We start from the raw sequence: 19114 nt of genomic DNA, 5'->3' as shown, positions 1-19114 counted from the left end.
CTGTAGTGCTATATACTGATTTAAGATAGTCATTCTCACTAGATCTGGTTTCATTATTCTGGAAGTATTCTGGACTGGAGGTGGCGACTCCACAAGTATCCCCATCCTCAATGATGGAGGAGCCCAGCACTTAGTGCAAAAGGTAAGACTGAAGCATTCGCTAAAATCTTCAGCCAGAAATGCCAAATGGATGATCCATCTTGGCCTCCTCTGAAGAAGGTCCCCAGCATCTCAGATGCCAGTCTTCAGCCAATTCTATTTACTCCACATGATGTCAAGAAACAGTACAGCTACAACACTGGCATCTACCCGGCTATGTGGAAAATGGCCCATGTATGTCCTGTACACAAAAAGCAGGATAAATCCAATCCGGCCAATTACTGCCCATCAGTCTACACTCAATTATCAGAAAAGTAATGGAAGGGGTCATCAACAATGCTATCTATCAAGCATCACTTGCTTAGCAATAACCTGCTCAGTGACTCTCAGTTTAGGTTCTGATAGGGCCACTCAGCTCTTGACCTCATGACGGCCTTGGTTCAAACATGGGCAAGAGTGCTGAACTCCTGAGGTGAGGTGAGGTGAGAGTGACTGCCCCTGACATCAAGGCAGCATTTGACAGTGTGGCATCAAGGAGCCCTAGCAAAACTGGAGTCAATGGGAATGGGGGGAAAACTCTCCACTGGTTGGAGTCATACTTAGCACAAAGGAAGATGGCTGTGGTTGTTGGATGTCAGTCATCTCAGCTCCAGGACATGATTGCAGGAGTTCCTCAGGGTATTTTCCTCAGCCCAACCATCTTCTGCTGCTTCAATTACCTTCCTTCCACTAGGGAGGTCAAAAGTTGGGATATTTGCTGATGATTGCACAATGTTCAGCACCATTCACAACTCCTCAGATGCTGAAGCAGATCCATGTCCAAATGCAGCAATACCTGGACAATATCCAGGTTTGGGCTGACAGGTGGCAAGTAACATTCGCATCACACAAGTGTCAGGCAATGACCATCTCCAACAAGAGAGAATCTAACCATCACCCCTTGATGTTCAATGGCATTGCCATCACTGAATCCTCCACTATTAACATCCTGGGGGTTACCATTGACCAGAAACTGAACTGGACTAGACATAAATACTGTGGCTACAAGTGCAGGTCAGAGGCTAGGAATCATGCGACAAGTAACTCACCTCCTGACTCCTCAAAGCCTGTCCACCATCTATCTACAAGGCACAAATCAGGAGTGTGATGGAATACTCCCCACTTGCCTGGATGAGTGCAGCTTCCACAACACTCAAGAAGCTTGACACCATCCAGGACAAAGCAGCCTGCTTGGTTGGCATCACATCCACAAACATTCACTCCCCCCACCACTGACACCCAGTAGCAATGTGTACCATCTACAAGGATGCACTGCAGGAATTCACCAAGGCTCTTTAAACAGCACCTTCCAAATCCACTACCATCCAGGAGGACAAGGGCAGCAGGTAGATGGGAACACCACCACCTGGAAGTTCCCCTCCAAGTCACTCACCGTCCTGACTTGGAAATATATCGCTGTTCCTTCACTGTCACCGAGTCAAAATCCTGCAACTCCCTTCCTAACAGCACTGTGGGTGTACCTGCACCACATGGACTGCCGCAGTTCAAGACAACAGCTCACCACCACCTTCTCAAGGGTAACTAGGGATGGGCAATAAATGCTGGCCCAGCCAGCGAAGCCCACAACCTGTGAACGAAAAAATTAATGTCTTCCATTTCCTTATTCTCCATTACTTCACCTGTCTAATGAGCCTACACTTCACTAATCTCTTCCTGTTTGCACTGTAAATGTTTGTTTTCGTGACTCTTGCTACTCTACACTTTCCTTACCAATTTCTTGATCCTCCTTTGCAAACCTCTCAACCCTCAAGTTTACTGTTTTTGTTTGGCAACAGGATAAGACTTCCTTTAATCCATACTGATTTAGTTCATGTTAACCACAATTGAGCCATCGGTTTTGTGCCTTAATATATATTTGCTGCAAGTTATGTACCTTGATCTTAAAGCATTGCAATAGAAACAGGGCTTTTATAAAGCATCTCAAATAAACTGATCCAATACTCAACTATCATCTTGGTGTTGTTTCCCCAATCTACTTTAGTCAACTTAACCCTCATACCCGTGCAGCTTGCATTAACTGAAGTTCTATTATTGTCACTCTTCCCCAGAGGCCCCTTTTGACTAGTACAAAGTTACTTGTAACACTGTAGCACACCATCTTGCTCCTGTTCAAACTATACATAATCTGGCCTATTAACCATAATGGCTATTGTAGGAGCAAATCTGACTAAATTGCATGCTTGACATTTATATAATTATTGCTGAAAAAGACAGACATTTTTGTAGAAGCTTTTAGTCTTGCACTCATCAGGACAATTAACAAGAAAATATGCAGGAAATACCAATGTCAGGGAGAATGACATTTATGCTGTGAGAAGAGTGTGCTGATTGGTTGGCAAGTGGACTGATTGATAGTGACTGATGGTGACTGACAAGTTAACTGCCAAACATTATTTGAAAGTTAAACCAGACAGCATGATTAATTGGTCAAGATATTGCCCTGGGGAATGGACCAGCAAATGATGCAACTTATTTTGTTTAGCTGAGAAAGGCACAACATGCACACATGTTCTATCTGCAAAGACCAGGGCCCTGCGTATTAATATATTTAATTTCCAGTACACAGCACTGCGAGTCCAACTGACAATGTCAGCGTAATTCTTAACACTGAGGACTATTTAGAAAATAATCACATCTAATAGTGAACACTTTTTTGAGTTTTGCATGCACAGGCTGGTTGGCTAAGGTCTGTACCTTGCCTGTTGCGAACAGCAGAAAGAACATGTTGTTTGATACAATCTGCCAGTCTTTAGGACATAAGGCCTACATATCTAGCATCACACTGGCACTGAAAATTCAAACACCACATTACTATTGAGATAGGCAGAACATCCTTAGCTTGACAGCAGCATCCTGTTTGTGGCAAACACCAGTCCTGTTGCTACTGCACAGCAGCAGTAACAGCTGGCTTTACCCATTGCTCAAATTTGATACACCTTGCCCTTCCAGGGTAATCTGGGTTAACTGCGCAGTTTCCAGGGCCAAAAGTAATGGCCTTGGGCCAGTTCATGAGTTTGCACAATATACAGCGCAAAATCTGATCAGGTTAGCCATTATCCCACAGGATGTCATTGATGTGTTCTATTTCAGCATCAAGCTTGCATGGGTACAAATGAATAACAGGGTGTATGAATTATGCTGACAACCAATTTAAGATCGTCGGTCAGACTCGTAGTGTGGTGCATTTGCATTACTGGAAGCTACATTACTACATGGGGCCCTGTTCTTTGCAGGCAAAAAGAACATGTACATATATTTATTTTGTTTAGCAGAAACAGATGCAGTGACATCCATTTGCTGGTTCACACCCCAGGGTAATGCCTTGACTAGAGTCAAGCTGCCTGGTTTAAACTTCAAACAATGCTTGGCAATTAACCAGTCATCATCAACTGGTGCATTCTCCATGGCAATGCCTCAGATTCCACTTGCCAACCAATCAGCAATCTTCTCATACAACATATGTTTCCCCCTGACATTGGTATTTCCTTGCAAATTGTCCTGAGTGCAAGACAAGAAGCTTTGACAAAAAAGTTTTTCCACTGATACTCAAGTTCTGTACTACCAAACAACTATTTCTAGGAGGTATTTTGTGGCACCTGAATCGAAGAAAAGTGCCTTGTGTAAGCCAGAGAAAGGTAGCGAAGAGTGTTAGACAGAATCAATTTAAGATGCTTTTAAAATTACCCTTTTACTACTGCAGCACTTAAAATGCCAAACCAATTTTGGACAAAGCACATATTGCCACTCACCAAAATATTCAACTGCCCTAAACAGAAATTAGGACAGAAAAAAAATGGGTTCAGTGGCAGGGGAGATTGCATATTTTATCTGGATTTTTATTTCTGCTCTCAGTTATAATCTAAGAGCTATTCAATTACATGTTTTAAATTAGGAGACAACTAAAAGACTGCAGATCAAGATGCTTCTCATCTAACCCAGCTTGTGGGTTAATGTGGTTGGTGATGACCTTTAAATGGTATCAAGTTGAGGGACAATGCACTATTGTCTGAATGATTCACTGATGGCAGTACTGGAACACTCAAGCTTTTACCTTGCTAAATGCTGTTCTCTGCTTGACATCTACTCAAGATGTGCCATTAACAGTTTTTAATCATCTGGTGTCATTTCCAAATTCTCATTCTTACTCAAAAATAGCTTAACTATTAGCTCAGATCGTTTCCATTATTCTTACTGCATGTTTCCAAAACCTGCCATTAAAAAGCTTCCTCTGCTTTACCAGTTTTGAATATTATGCCCTGCAGCCCCCAAAATACATTTCACAATTCCATTTTATACCGTGCTTAACCTTAAGTTCTGTAATCACTTCATTAATACTTATTTTACAAATAGTAAATGGGAAAGGTGGTGCTAAGTAACAGGAAGATATACTTTCAAGATCACTCTTAGTGACTTCACGATCTAGCTTCAATAAAGGATAGTGAACGGGCACCAGATTAGGAGTGTAGTGAACCAACTTAAATTTTTGAACTCAAAAGTAGCACACCACTTTATGGGTCATCACTTGTTGATAATACAATAAGGCCTACTTGTCTACTTTTCCTCAGCACCAGTCAGCAACATTCATGTCTGGAATATAAGGGCCCTCAGATTTCACACGAACAGCACAAGTGAACACTCCTAAAGTGGCCAGGAAGCTGCAGGCAGGGAGTGTAAAAAGGGTCAGGGACTTGGTTGTCAACCCTTCAGGACATTGCTGCAATCAACCCAGTTTTATTTTTCATTTTCTTTGAACACCTCTTAGTTCTAAAAATTTGAGGTGGGTAAAAAGGTGTTCTAGAATTATACAACCAAGGAAGTCTGGTGTCACGATGAGTGACCAATGGAGGTCCAAGAGATGACACCTCCAGGAATACATCTACAGTTGGCAACCCTAGTTAAAATGAGAGCTATCAGCACATTTGATTCCTACTATTTTCCAGTCAGCCAGAGATGGTCAAGTGCAAGCTTCTCATTGAATGAGCACAGCTGAAGCCCAGGACTGGACCATGGGTCTTTTAACATTCTCCCAACTGAGCTATTTCAGTTTGGGAAAATGTCGTGGGGCCCAGGCATCATCTATCAACTCTTTTAAGAGCACACTGTTTGGCATGTTAGGCAGTTTCAATTGTACCCCTGAAAAGCTCCACCTGCAAGAAAGCTCTTAAGGTTATAGGATATAGTATTTTAAACCATTATCTTCTGGTACAATTTACATGGGTCCTTAAAGCTATCCATTATGACAATTATAGAATGCCAATTTTAAGCTCTATACCTGTGGCTCAATATAGGGAATAAAACTTCCAACACAAACTTTCGTGCTACATGGTAGTTGTCAAGTGAAATAATCACCCTGAACAGAGTATTTTCTAGTTGTGGCAAGATGAAATGGCACAGCAGGGACACAGGCAAAGCCTTGGTATGTACATAACCAACAAGTTGTTGGCTGTCTGGAGGCCTTGGGATACAGTGGTCAAGGACAATTGCTTCAACTCTCTCTGGAAGTGAGGTGAATACAGCTCAAGACTTCTACAACCAATTGGCATTTGGGGTCATCATTGCCTCTCCAGACTGTCAACCTAGATGCAGCATTGGTTTGCACCCACCATTCTTCCTACCAGACAAAAGCAGGACACTTGTCCACTATCTTGCTGCAGGCCAAGAGTACAGGGACCATTGATGGCAAATACAGCTTCTAATATCTGCTGTGAACACTTGCTCTCTCATTGGTTTCACTGTCTCACCCCTAGCTCCTACTTCAAAGCTCACTAACTGCATCCAGCAGAATGTCCATGAGTTTTGAAACTTATGTTTGGTATTGTGCTCTCTTATTCTTCTGGAACATTGTCAGGGTGCTTGTCCAGGTCTACAGTGACTAAAAAAGTAACATTAGCATTCAAGAGACCAAATAGAATACCCTTACGCCAGTGCAGGAATAAGGAAGGAGAAAAGGCATAAGATCAGGATTGCACTGGGAGGATAAAAAAACAGCAGCTTCACTTCTTCCCTCAAATGAGAAATGTCCAGGATGAGCTCCAGAAATGTGCTAGTGTGTGTTTGGCTCCCTACATACTATTTTGCTGTATGAGTAGAGATGTTAAACTGAAGGAATACACACTGCTATGGACAAGTCAAAGCTACAGCACAGCTGGTCAGGTAGTGATGATGATCATGCAGCTAGGTTGTGTCACACTGATTGAGAGAAGTTCTGAAGATGTCAAGGCCGTTAAGCATATTGAAATCTTGTCTTAAGACTATAAATATGAAGCCAGTTGGCATTCAATCTTGGGCTAGCTAAGTGGTGCTAATGGGTAGGATTACATGGACAGTTTCAATGTGTCATCTTGATTTGTTTGTAACCCTGTTGGTTGCCTATACAGCATTAGCTGGGTACTTGCCCCTAGGTATTCAGTGTCATGTCCAACAGATAGTGATTGGCAAACTTCCTTGCAATCACCTTCTGCAGTAGAATTACCATCTTTGCCAGATATCAGCAGGGAGGCTAGCACTGCACTCCTGCATAATTTTCCCAAATATTTATTTGCCATGGCATCACTTCTCTAACCTCAAAGGAGATTTAAAATGCACTTTCAGACTTTACAACTTTTACCCCAATGATTATATCTAGGAGCAGTCTTTCCATGTTGTAGCCATTTAATTGTTCTACTCTTCATTCATTATGTACTTACTAAGCTATTAAGTAGATAGAAGCAGACATTTCTAGCAAGCAGTCATGTAGATGCATCTGCCATGAAAACATCAAGGCAAGTCTAACTAAACTGTGGGAATCCAGCCATCCATTTCCTTCATCCCCATTAGGAATGAAGTTACAACAGAATTTTATTTGGCATGGAAAAATGGCCAAGGAGAGAAATTAAATTCTAATAACTTCAAATTAAAGTAGTCCCAAGATTAAAGACTCAAATCCAAATATTATCTATGTAAGCACTGAAACGTTGCAGCAGTTAGCAATCATTTTAAGAGCTCTGAACCATCTGATGGATGAAGTCTAGTGTTCTACAGTTTTAGCATTACAGTCCTGCTCTAGCATTCTATGCTTTAGCTATTAAAAAGGCACATATCCCACATGCCTTCTTAATCACCTTACCTACCTGTCCTGCTACCTTCAGGGATCTGTGGACATGGACAAACGGTCTCCTCATTCCGCTACTTTTTTCAGAATCCTACTATTTATTGTGTATTCCCTTGTCTTGTGAGCCTCCCCAAATTCATTATCTCACTAAGATACCAATGGATGGACAGTGTCAAATGGGATTCCATCTTGAGAACAGTCCACATCTTCTTTCCTTACTACCAGCCATGCGACCATTATTTATCACCTGCAAACTTTTCAATCATGCTCCCTACGTTTAGTCTAAATCATTGACATACAAAAAGTGACCTAGTAGAGAGCCTTGCAGAATTCCATTGGAAACAACCTTCTAGTTACAAAGACATCCATTGAATGTTACCCTTTGCTTCCTATCACTGAGCCCACTTTGCATCCAGCAGGCTTACAAGTGGCCAGCCTATCATGTGGGACCTCGTCAAAATCCTTGTAGGCAAATAAATTCAACCAAGTTAGATACAACCTTCCCATAACAAATCCATGCTGACTGTCCTCGATTAATCTGTGCCTTTGTAAAAGGACAATTTATACCATCCCTCGAACTTTTTCAACATTTCCCCACCACTGAGGTTAGGCCGACTAACCTGTAATTATTCAGTCTACCGCTTCTTCCCTTTTCAAACAATGGTAGCAGTCCTCCAGCACCACACCTGTGGCTAAAGAGGCATAGTCAGTCTCTGATATTCCCTCCCTTGCTTAGCAACCTGGGATGCATTTCATTTTGGCCTGGCAAATTATCTACTTTCAAAGATGTTAAACCCCTGAATGGTTACTTCACTATTTATAACCAGCCAATATCTCTCCCTTGATGCTGAATCTTTCCTTTGTTATCCACTTGTTCTTATGTACTTAAAAAAGATCTTGGGTTTTCCTTGCCATTATTTTTCACGTCTGTTTTCCCATTGCACCTTACATTCTCTATACTCTTTTTTGCAGTATTGAACACGCAAATCTGACAGCAGCTTCCTGTTTTACTTTACCGTTCCCTGCATAGGAACCCTGTATGGGGGAAGTGGTCTGTGGATTTAGGAGTCCCACACTGACTTTCTGGGGGAAAGTTTGTTTGAACCTTCTATTTCCTCATTGAATGTTTCCCACTGATAAATAAGAGTCCTACAGCTGTTGAGAAACTTGGTTATCATATGTACATTTACTCACTAATCGCTCACTGAGTCAAATTGGAAGTTTGCGGTTCCATGCCCCACATCCCCAAACATTCACCCTTATCAATGTTATTCAGCTCAATATCGATAGGCCAAAAATAAGCACTTAATTTGCGACTTTGCTTAGAGTTCAACTTTACATATCTGCTCAGATCACATCTCGGTGAGAAATTCAGAGGTCCCAGGTTCTCATTGCACAGTTAGGTTACTGTAGCAATTATGTAGCAGTGTATCAAACCTGTCAATTAAAATACCATCCCTCACACCTGGTCACAACTATTTTGATATGCTTGTTCCAGCCAGGAATTTAATATTCTTTATCAAATGCATGTTGAAATTCCAGAATTGTCCAAGAACATTGCTGTAGTGTAAAAATAAGGGTACCCCCATTGAAATACTATAAAGCACTGTCAATCAATACAGGTAGCATTATTTAACACCCATCTCACACATCTGCCCTTATTGCCTCTCCCAGGTTGCTCAATTAGTTGTGGAAAAGGACAACAGGGTAAAAATAATTAATTGGAGGGGGGTCAATTTCAACAAGGTGACAACAGGTCTGTTCAGGTAAATTGGAATCAAGAATGGCAAACAAACTTTAATAGAACAATGTACTGCCTTTAAAGAGATGGTGGCTTGGGTATAGTTAAGGCAGGTTCCCACAAGGGGGAAAAAGGGAGGACAAACAAAACCCAAATTTCCTGGATGATGAAAGATAAAATAAGGCTGTGAATGAGAGATGTCAGATTGATGATACATGTGAGAATCAAGCAGAATGTAGGGAAATGAGGGGGGGAAAAAAGTGCAAAGAGATTGGCAGCTAACAAAAAAAGGAATCCAAAAGTTTTCTATAAATGTATAAATACGGTGGTTAAACAGATTGGGGCCAATAAGACACCAAGGAGGAGATTTATGCCCGGAGGCAGAGGACATAGCTAACGTACTAAATAAGACCTTTGCAATTGTCTTTAAAAAGGAAGATTTTGCTGGAGTGAGTGAAAGAGGAAGAAATTGAGACATTGGATGGGCTAAATTAATAGGTGGCATTAGAAAGGCTGGCTAACCTGAAGTCACTGGAACTGGGTGAGAGGCATCCAAAGATACTCAGGAAAGCAAGGGTGGAAATTGTGAATGCACTGGTCAAATGTTTTAACCCTTTTTAGATACAAGAAACTGTAGGCCATTTGGAAATGGTGGGTAAGTTTTCAGAAACTATAACCAAAATTAACAATTCACAGTTATCCAAGACAGACAGCACAGATTTAAAGGAAATCCTGTTAATGCGATTTTTTTTTGAAGAGGGTAATGCAGCTGATGTGGAGTACACGGACATCCAAAACACATTGATAAAGTGCCACATAACAGGCTTGTCAGCAAGGTGCCCATGGAATAAAAGGGACAGTGGCAACTTGGACAGTGGCAAATTGTCTGAGTGACAGGAAACAATAGTGAACAGTTGTTTTTCAATAGGAGGGTTCCCAGTATTCAGATATACTGGGGTTCCCAGTATTAGGACAGCTGCTTTTCTTGATCTATACGATTGGCCTATTGGTGTGCAGGACTCAAATCTCAAATTTTTCAGATGACAAAACTTGTAAGTATGAGGATAGAAATGGATAGATAGACTTCACGAGGACATAGGCTGGTGGAATAGGCATACACGTGGCAGATGAAGCTTAATGCAGAGAAGCCTGAAGTGATATATTTTGGTAGAAAAAACGAGGGGCAATACAAAAATAAAAGGATAACAATGGGGTGCAGGGGCAGAGAAGTAGAAGTATATGAGCCCAAATCATTGAAGGTGACAGAGCAGCAGGTTGAGCATAAGGCACAAAGGAGCCTGGGCTTTGTAAATCAAGGGAAAGTACAAAAAACAAGGTAGGTATGTTGAACCTCAAAAAATACTGCTCTGGCCTCAACTAGAGTGTCCAATTCTGGGCACCACACTGATGCATCACACCCTTCCAAGAGAGGATGCAGAAAAAATTTACAAGAATCAAGTCCCTCATCCCTGGAGGAACCAGTTATGTAGATTGGAGAAGCTGGGGTTGTTCCCCTTAGGGATGGGGCAGCTGAAAGGACATTTGGTAAAAATATTCAATCATGGGCTCTGGACAGAATAGATTAGGGAAAAACTGTTCCCATAGGCAAAAAGTCCAGAACCAGGACAACACTGATTTAAAGTGATTGACAAAAGAACCAAAGGCAACAAGGGAGAGCAGGGCTTTGGGAGAGCACAGGGGAGAGAGATTGACGAGATTGCTATAGAGAGCCAGTATGGAATCAATGGGCTGAGTGGCCTCCTTCTGTTTCATTATGATTGAAATATTAAATGTTTAGGTTGTAGAATACACTGCCCAAGAGTTGCAGCAAATCGCTGCTTTCAAGATAATTGGACGATTATCCGATGAGAAAAATTTTGTAGGACTATGGAGAAAAGGCAGGCAGTGAGACTAGTTGAGTTATTCTTGCAGAGAGCTGGCTTGGATACAATGGCCTCCTGTGCAGTAAGTATTCTATTATTCTACTATGGGTTGCTTATACTCAATTGTATACGTGCACCCAGAAAAATGAATTATAACTGCTCAAGTTCAGAATTGTTGCACAGGACACCATCCAGCCTATTATTTGCACTCCGAACGAGCAATTCACCTTGTGCCATTCCCCCACTTTCTCCCTGTAACCCTGCACATCCTTTTCAGATAATCATCCAATTCCCTCTCAAATGCCTCAATTGAACCTGCCTCCAACACACTCGGGCAGCACATTCCCGATCCTAACCACTTGCTGCAGGAAAAAGTTGCTCATGTCTCCATTGCTTATTTTGCCAATTATCTTAAACCTGCACCCCCTCATTCTCAGCCCTTCCACCAGTTGGAAGAATTTCTCCCCATCAACTCTGTCCAGACCCATGATTTTGAATACATCTATCAAATCTCCTCTCAACCTTCCCTTCAAGGAAAACAGTCCCAACTTTTCCGATCTATCTTCATAACTGAAGTTCCTCATTCCTGGAACTGTTCTTGTGACTCTTTTCTGCACTCTCCTTCATATCTTTCCTAAGTGTGGTGCCCAGAATTGGATGCAATACTCCAGCTGAGACCAAACTAATGTTTTATATAAGTTTAACAACTTCCTTGGGTCTCGTACTCTCCCCCATTAAATCCAACTTATGCCTTATTAACCACTCTCAACCTGACCTGCCACCTTCAAATGTTTATGCACATATACACCTAGGTCCCTTTGCTCCTGCACCCCCTTTTGTTGTTTTGTTTAGGATCCTTAGTGGATTAAGATTTTGGTTGGAACTGAAGCATGATGGCGTTACTCTTGTACATTCATTATCTAGTCTAAAAATCACATGCCATTATGCTTTTCTGGTCCACTCAAGCTATGTTCGCAAGTTAATAATGGCTTGGTTTGACCCACACCTCAAAATTAGTTTGAATATAGTAGGAAAGTTTGTAAGGAAACCTTGTATAGATTTCAAGCAGCAGGCTGGCAACTAGAAAAATCTAGAATGCCTAGTCCCAAGGTGCTTCACTGAAAACAATTATACCAAGCCACAAAAGATAATTAGAGTAGTGACCAAAAGCTTTAGATAAAATGTTAGACTCGGAGGAAAGAACAGAGGGTATTTAGGGGCATGGCAGCCTAAGGAATATGGCTGCCAATGGCAGAGCAATTAATATGAGGGCACATAAGAACAACAGATAGTGTATTGTAAGGCTGAAAGAGATTAGAGAGAGGAAGGGGGAGGCCATGTAGGTATGACATGGGTTAAAATAATTTAAAAAATCAATGCATTACTTAACCAGGTGCCATGTAGAAGCATAAGGGCAGAGGAAACTCTTTCGAGTTATCAACTGTCACAGATTGCAACTCTTTCGAGTACAATCACAGTTCTTGGTTTCCGGGAGTGGAACATGAACCCACAACCCTCTGATTCAAAGGCGAGGGTGCTATGAACTGAGCCACAGCTGACACCTCGGTGAACAAGATTTGAGAGTTAGGACACAGGCAGCAGAGTTTTGGTGTCCAGGTTTATGGAGGGTAGAACATGGGAGGCTGGCCAGATGTACACTAGAATAGTTAACCTGAAAAGTAGCAAAGGAATGAATGAGAGATTCATCAGAAGACGAGATGAAGTAGGGCCAAATTTAGAGGTGAAAATAGGCAGCCTTGATGCAGATTTGTTTGGAAGCTCATCTCAGGGTCAAATACAACACCAAGGCTGTCAATAGTATGGTAGAACCTCAGGCAGTATCCCAGGGAAAGAAATGGGGTTGGTTGCTAGAGAACTAAGCAAACTTCAGTTCTGAAGAGCAGACATAGCATAATTAGTGTAAAGTTCAAAAATCAACCTTTCATAGTCTACAACAGACTGTCAGACTATTTTCAATTTTTATCACCTGTCCTTTTATTCTTAAAATGCTACTGCAACCATTGAACATTTAAATGAACATCCTTTGACATTATATGGAACTGCACAAAACCTACTCTCCAGCAGATTCTCTCACTCGCCTCCAAACACCACCATCATCATCCACCACCCTTGCTAAATCTGATTGACTTGGAACTTTTACAACATTGATTTAAGTGATGTATGCTTGTAGGCCTCACCTGGTCACCATGCACCTTAAATTCTTGAAAGCTATAAGTCTCTGAAGTTCTGTTTTGAGACAGTGGCATCACATTCCACATTTATACATATTGTACTGAGGTAAAGTGCAAATTGTCCCTTTGCAGATAAAATATCTATGAAATTTACATTAAATGCATGCAGATTTCAACAAGCTAACCCACTTAAGTGTCCACAAATCATTCTGCTTATTTGACAAATCCATCTTCTTAAGTGACCTTGCCCTGTTTCACAACTAAGTTAAATCTAATTCATTTAAGGCAGGCTTCCATGTTCGACAAACTTTGAAAATTCAATTTAACAAGTTTAAGTAACTTCATACAATGATCCCTTAATTCTCTTCACGGCAATCTTGGTTTTACAGTGAACAAGTACTGACAGCACAAAATTTTAAATTGTGCTCAGGCAAATTGGATACGTGCACCACTAGTGCAAATATCCAATGGTGTCAATCTAGAAAATATTTATAGAAATTTGTCATGTAGAAATAACACTAGTTTTTTTTCTCCAAACCAGAATTACACAAAATGGAGCAATAGCTAAAAGAGGGATATGCTAGCTCTCAAGCCAAAAAAAGCAAAGCAGTTGATACACACCCAAGAGGAAGACAGACAACCCGAAAATTCAATTGAGACATTAGCTTTGAGGACCAGCACAAAGGCTGATAAACAAGCATTAAATAAAGATTGGATTTTATTGACAACGTAAACTTCTAAAAAAGTTTAGAAATTCTAATCAAGACAGCAAGGACAGTTCAACTATGGAGAGGGATGGTGGAGGTGCAGAGTGTAAAGCAATTTGAAAAACAAATATGGTGGCAAGGGAAGAAAAAATGAAATTTGGCTTGGGGAAATTACTCAAGTTAAAACAGGTTCTGGTATTCATCTAATTTCTACCACAGATTAATCCTACATCAAGCTGTAGGAACTCAGTATACATGACAGGAACATTTACTGTCCACTTTTAATGATATATACTCATGTGAGGAAATCACCATGGCAACTCAAAACAAACAGCAATTCCTAAATTTCTAAATACAAGAAAGCACCCCGAAGCCTAGAATTTATTGCAATGACTGCCAGCGATCTCAAAGCATATTAGCATTTGCAAAGGTTTCAACCATGCACTTTATGAACACATTACCAAACTGTCTGTTGATCAAAGCTAGCTCAGAGTAAGATGGGCTCATAATTTGCCTTTGACTTGCCTGAAAAGGGCTTGATTTAGGTGCATTGCACTAATCTCAAAAGAAATGTAAACTTTATGACTGTAGTTCCGTCTTGTGCAAAGATAATGAGAGAATCAAATTTGAAACAACAGGTTAGCCCTTCAGTACAGAACTGAAATTAAGGAAACCAATTAAACCACTGGTAAATTGGGATACCAAATATAATTCCCGATCATATTAGATACAAGTGTTGATATACAATTCCAGCATGTCACTCTTCCTTGAGAAGTTACCAATTGAAGAATTAAGTTTTATGCTAAAATATCCAACTTTTAAGCCAAATGTAGGTCCTTTTTACAGCCAGAAAAAAAATGATTTAAAACAGTTTAAATTCTAAGTGTGTGGAGTGCAGGCATTCAAAAAGCTTAGCAAGTTGATTTTTTGAATCAAAGCTGGACTTCAGGGTGCAAACAATCAACATAGCCCTCAAAAGGGTTAATAAAGTGTCAGTAAACATTTTGGAAGAGCTCAGAAACCAAGTTTACTTTCAATTAACAGGAGTCTACATTTGCTGCAGATGAACTTGGATGACAATGACACTGCATGCTGTGCTGATAGGTGCATGTGTTGTACAGTGAGATGCTGCCATCAACTTTCAGAACCAATTCATATCCATCAAACCATCTTGCACATCAAGCACTCTCCATTTTAAAGGGTCCACAGCACCCTTTTCATATCAGCCTTTTTTAAAAGGTATATGCAGCAGCACTGATACTTGACAAAAATTTTATGTTTCAATAAACAAAAGCAGACCGGTTTCTAGTTAAACAGTTATTCTTGCAATTATACCATGAGCATGCCTTTTCCTAAAAAAAGAAAGTGAACATATAATTATGAAGCATTCATTCAATCACTGCAATGCAAGCACTGTGCAGGATTTAAAACAGGACACATGGCCAGATGCAATGTATACCCTGCCCTCGAAATGAATTTATAAACAATTTTAATGCAATTAATTGTAAAGCATTTTATTACACAACTATATAATGACAGCTTAAGCTCCAAAATACTCCTCCCAACAGAAGTTAACATTCTCAGACTCGAGAAATGGTAACAATTAGCGAGTTCTTAATGAAGCAAGTCCAACAGGCTCAAACTTCTTTAAATTGCTATAAATAGTTTGGATGACTACTTTTAAACATGCATTAACATGTAAGCAAAATAAGCCAGTTTTTTAAAAAAGCTGTAAGGAGCTACATTGCATTTACTGGTCATCATTGTAAGCAGTAATAATTGATTCACCAAAAATGACCCTTTTTACAGAGGTATGTTTTGGAAAATTTATATGGGGGGAAATCAAGAAAGAAAGGAGGAATAAAATGGCCATTTAAAATACTGATTTCTGGGAAAAATGTTACACTTTCACGGTTGTAATTCAGTGCGTTTCACTTTTATGGCAGCCTCAGCATCTCTGGTTGGTTAGTTGAGACCATAAAGTAAAATGAATGTACCTGCCTATTACAGGTCAAAGGCAGGAGACAAAAGCAGTTTTAAACTATCACTAAATTGAGAAATGGTAGGGATAGATTTTTTCAAAACTTGCAGTTAAGACTTGCAGCTATAAATCAGTGTAAAATCTCTTCAACCTATTAGTTTAGAGAAACAACCAAGTGTAACATCTGGCTTTTACTGTCACAACTAAGTTCAACAAGCAGAAAACAGGCAGAAAGAAATTTTCAGCTATTACTCACAATGACTGGTTGAACCCAGCAAGCAAAGGGTGAAGCTTTTAGGCAATAAACAGCAGGTGATCTTGCTCTTCTGGAAATCCTAATGCTACTAAAAGCCACTCTCAGTGTACTGTAATTGGGCTTCAGTAGTTAATGTAGTATTGACTGCATTATATGGTCCTGTGTATCCTCTTTTACTAATGCCATTTGTATCGCCTTTGTACATTTACCATATTGCTTAGCCAATATCTGTTAAAAGCAATCCAAATCATGAATCATACACAAAACTTTTAGCAAGACAGACATCCAAAACAGGAAATTTACAGTCGACTTGGTACATGGTCCACTTAGAGAAGCAGGATTTAATAGGGCTAACTAAACTGTCATTTTTGCATTATGGTTTTAATCAAGAACTGTAACTTATCAAAACACAAAGCAGTTCATCCTCATCATTTTCACCAGTTTAACCCTGCCAACACTATGGTATATGGTGACTTTTCCACAATGCATTCAGTGGAATTAGCCTCGGTGTATAATGAATAGACAACGCGTCCAATGTGAGCTATTATGTCCTCCGTTATCCTTGGAGCTCATGTCAGTTGAAGCTCATGTCAGAGGCATTTTTAAGGGGACGGCCGACAAGACAAATATTTCATACGTTTTTAAGTTCTTCAGTCTTCAAGGAGTTAAAGGGCCGGTTCACTTCGACGGCAGCATGACAGGAAAACAGGCGTTTCAAAGTCCCACATTAAACACAATCATTTTAACGTAGAAGCTCATGATTCATTGAAGTGTTTTGTCGAAGGAGTGCGTTTTAAAAGAGGCACGTGTTTCAGTATTTAGGCTAATGTAAAGGAAGTACACAACAGAAAAGGAGCAAAAGTATGAAGCGTTTTTTTAAAAAAAAAAATTACAAGAGGATTGAAAGTAATTGTGTTAATTGTGTCAATTTCATCTCCGTAGCAACAGGGCAAGCGCCAGCAACCAGCAACCTGGGGGGGGGCGGGGGGTGAACAGAATGAGACAAGGACGGAACTGGCTTCAGTATGAGCCACGATAGAAAATTAAAAAGCTCGGAGCGTCTCGATATTCAGTAATCCGATTGCTAATATATCTTCGCGGCAGCAACAGCCCGTGAATTCGCTGCTGTAACTTTCGCTGGCCGAATAAAAGCAATTACATCATTTTAAACCCACACCACATACTTTCGTGCAAAAGATTTGCAGCACCGAGGTTTTTTTTTGGGGGGGGGGGGGGGGGAGGTGTGGGGGGTAGAGAGAGAGAGAGAGAGAGAGATAACTGCATAGGACAAGGGGGGCACAGTGCAACATTAAACCACCATCTCAAAGTGAAATATAAAAAATGAAGAGTGAGGAACAGAGGCGGAGGAAGGGAAAGCAAACAAACACGTACAAAAGAAATGGAGCGATTTATGTTGTACAGGGGGACCAGGAAAATATAAAGCTCCAGAAATGATCAGAGTTCGCGAGTCCGATAAGGGAGACACACGAATGGGAACAGAAAAGACGCAATGCTTATACACAGCCGACATAAATACCACAGGAACATGTGAGAAGCATGTAGAATACGAAGAATGGTGTAAACAGATCCTAAAAAAGTGATCACACAAACAGCTTCTATCTTTATGCAGTCGCCGATGTTATTTTGGCTGTTCTCATATCAGGAGAGAGTGATCACTGGAAGGGGAGAGACAGAAAGCGAGAGAAGAAATAAACTGATTTTTAAAAAAAAACAGCGCGTCTCACCTTCCTCCTTGTCAAGCACCATCGTCCTCTGGATGCAGTAAAGTCCGGGGCACGGCGCTCCCTCCTCGGCTTCCCCAGCCAACGAGAGTCGCTGGCTGAACCGCTGACTATCTTGCCTTTGAAGATAGGGAGAAGCCGCGACAACCGACCTTTCCTCGATTAAATGAAAATGACAACAACCACACACCTTCAACGGTTTGTACCTAAAAATCGCACTAAACCGATCTCAAAAGCCGGCAAACAGCGACTAGCAGTTTTTTCCTCCAATTTATGTGGTTCTGTACCCTTTAGGGTCCCTAGCTGGCGAATAAATGCACACATTTCCCAGTATTCCTCAGGTTCCCTGGTTAATTAAATCAATTCATTATGCTCATATCTGATTAGCAGCCCCCGAATCAATTATTCAATACACAAACATAATTGCCTGTGCCAGAGGTGTCTAAGTTTTAGCTTATTTAACTCCAAGGACACTAATTACCCCTAGGGCAAGGGAACTTTTCTCATTAATTCTGACAAATACAAAAGCCCATTTAAGGAGTGTGCGTGGTTCACTCACAAAGGCAACATTCTGTAACACACGTGCATTTAGCAATGGAGATCGCGAGAGAGAAAGAGCGAGAAAGGGTTTTGCTACTAATTTATAAACGGTAACCTTATTTCTTCCAAAGGTACAATGACGCCGAGCCACCCTCGAATCTTTTGGGGGGGGCAAAAGGGGAGGGGGAAGATCATTAAACTGTGGATTCATACCGATCTTTTAATAAAATGACAGAACAGTGGTTAGATCCAAGATCAACCCCCCCACCCCCCGTTCTCTTTTTTAACATTCAATGCAACTTTAATCCTAACTATTAGGAATTAGGCATGCAGAGCTGTCCAGCCACAGTTCTAAATTACAATCAAACGGTTACCAATTACACAAATTATTGACGGCAGATTCTCTTTTCAACTGCAAATTAAGGCTATTAAGAAAGCCTTTTTTAATGCAAAAGTGACTAATTAACCAACGGATGGGAAATCTGCAGCCCAGATATCAAAAAAGTGCTCTGTGCACATTGCGGAAACACAAGGGAACCAATTAGTTTAATTATCAAAACAGCTAATTAAAATTGCACAGTTCCTAATTAGTTCTTTGCTTTTTGCTCTAATTGACAGGATGGAGATAAATGGGCAGCCGATGGAAAAAAAGAGAGAAGGAAAACAGAGAAACTCTGGTTGAATATTTATGCTGACTTTATCTCGGTCTGTGTGGCAGCCTTGAAACTGGGAAATTAATGACCTTAATTCCCAAACTCTTTTACTCTAACTGCGCTCCCCTCTGCGTTCCCTAAGCATTCTGATTTTTATGGGTCCAGCCACC

At 40.7% G+C, this 19114-nt stretch overlaps 1 protein-coding gene across 2 annotated transcripts in view; it reads right to left on the bottom strand.

Annotated features, from left to right (window-relative positions):
• lmo1 (LIM domain only 1) overlaps positions 1-18485 on the bottom strand; it is a 56217-nt gene extending 37732 nt beyond the window's left edge. The window contains exon 1 of one of the 2 annotated variants that reach the window (XM_078549220.1): positions 17755-18485. In XM_078549220.1, coding sequence (XP_078405346.1) covers positions 17755-17776 — 22 coding nt within the window. In that variant the 5' untranslated portion in view covers positions 17777-18485. Of the gene's footprint in view, positions 1-16009; positions 16238-17754 lie in introns of those variants that run through there. The other variant, XM_078549221.1, reaches the window with a different exon arrangement.
• Positions 18486-19114: the final 629 nt, after the last annotated feature.

This window comes from Cetorhinus maximus, chromosome 9, assembly GCF_964194155.1.
Source record: "Cetorhinus maximus chromosome 9, sCetMax3.hap1.1, whole genome shotgun sequence".
Taxonomy (NCBI): Eukaryota; Metazoa; Chordata; class Chondrichthyes; order Lamniformes; family Cetorhinidae; genus Cetorhinus; species Cetorhinus maximus.
Note: the sequence above shows the minus strand (reverse complement) of the source record. Positions and strands in the feature narration are given on the sequence as shown.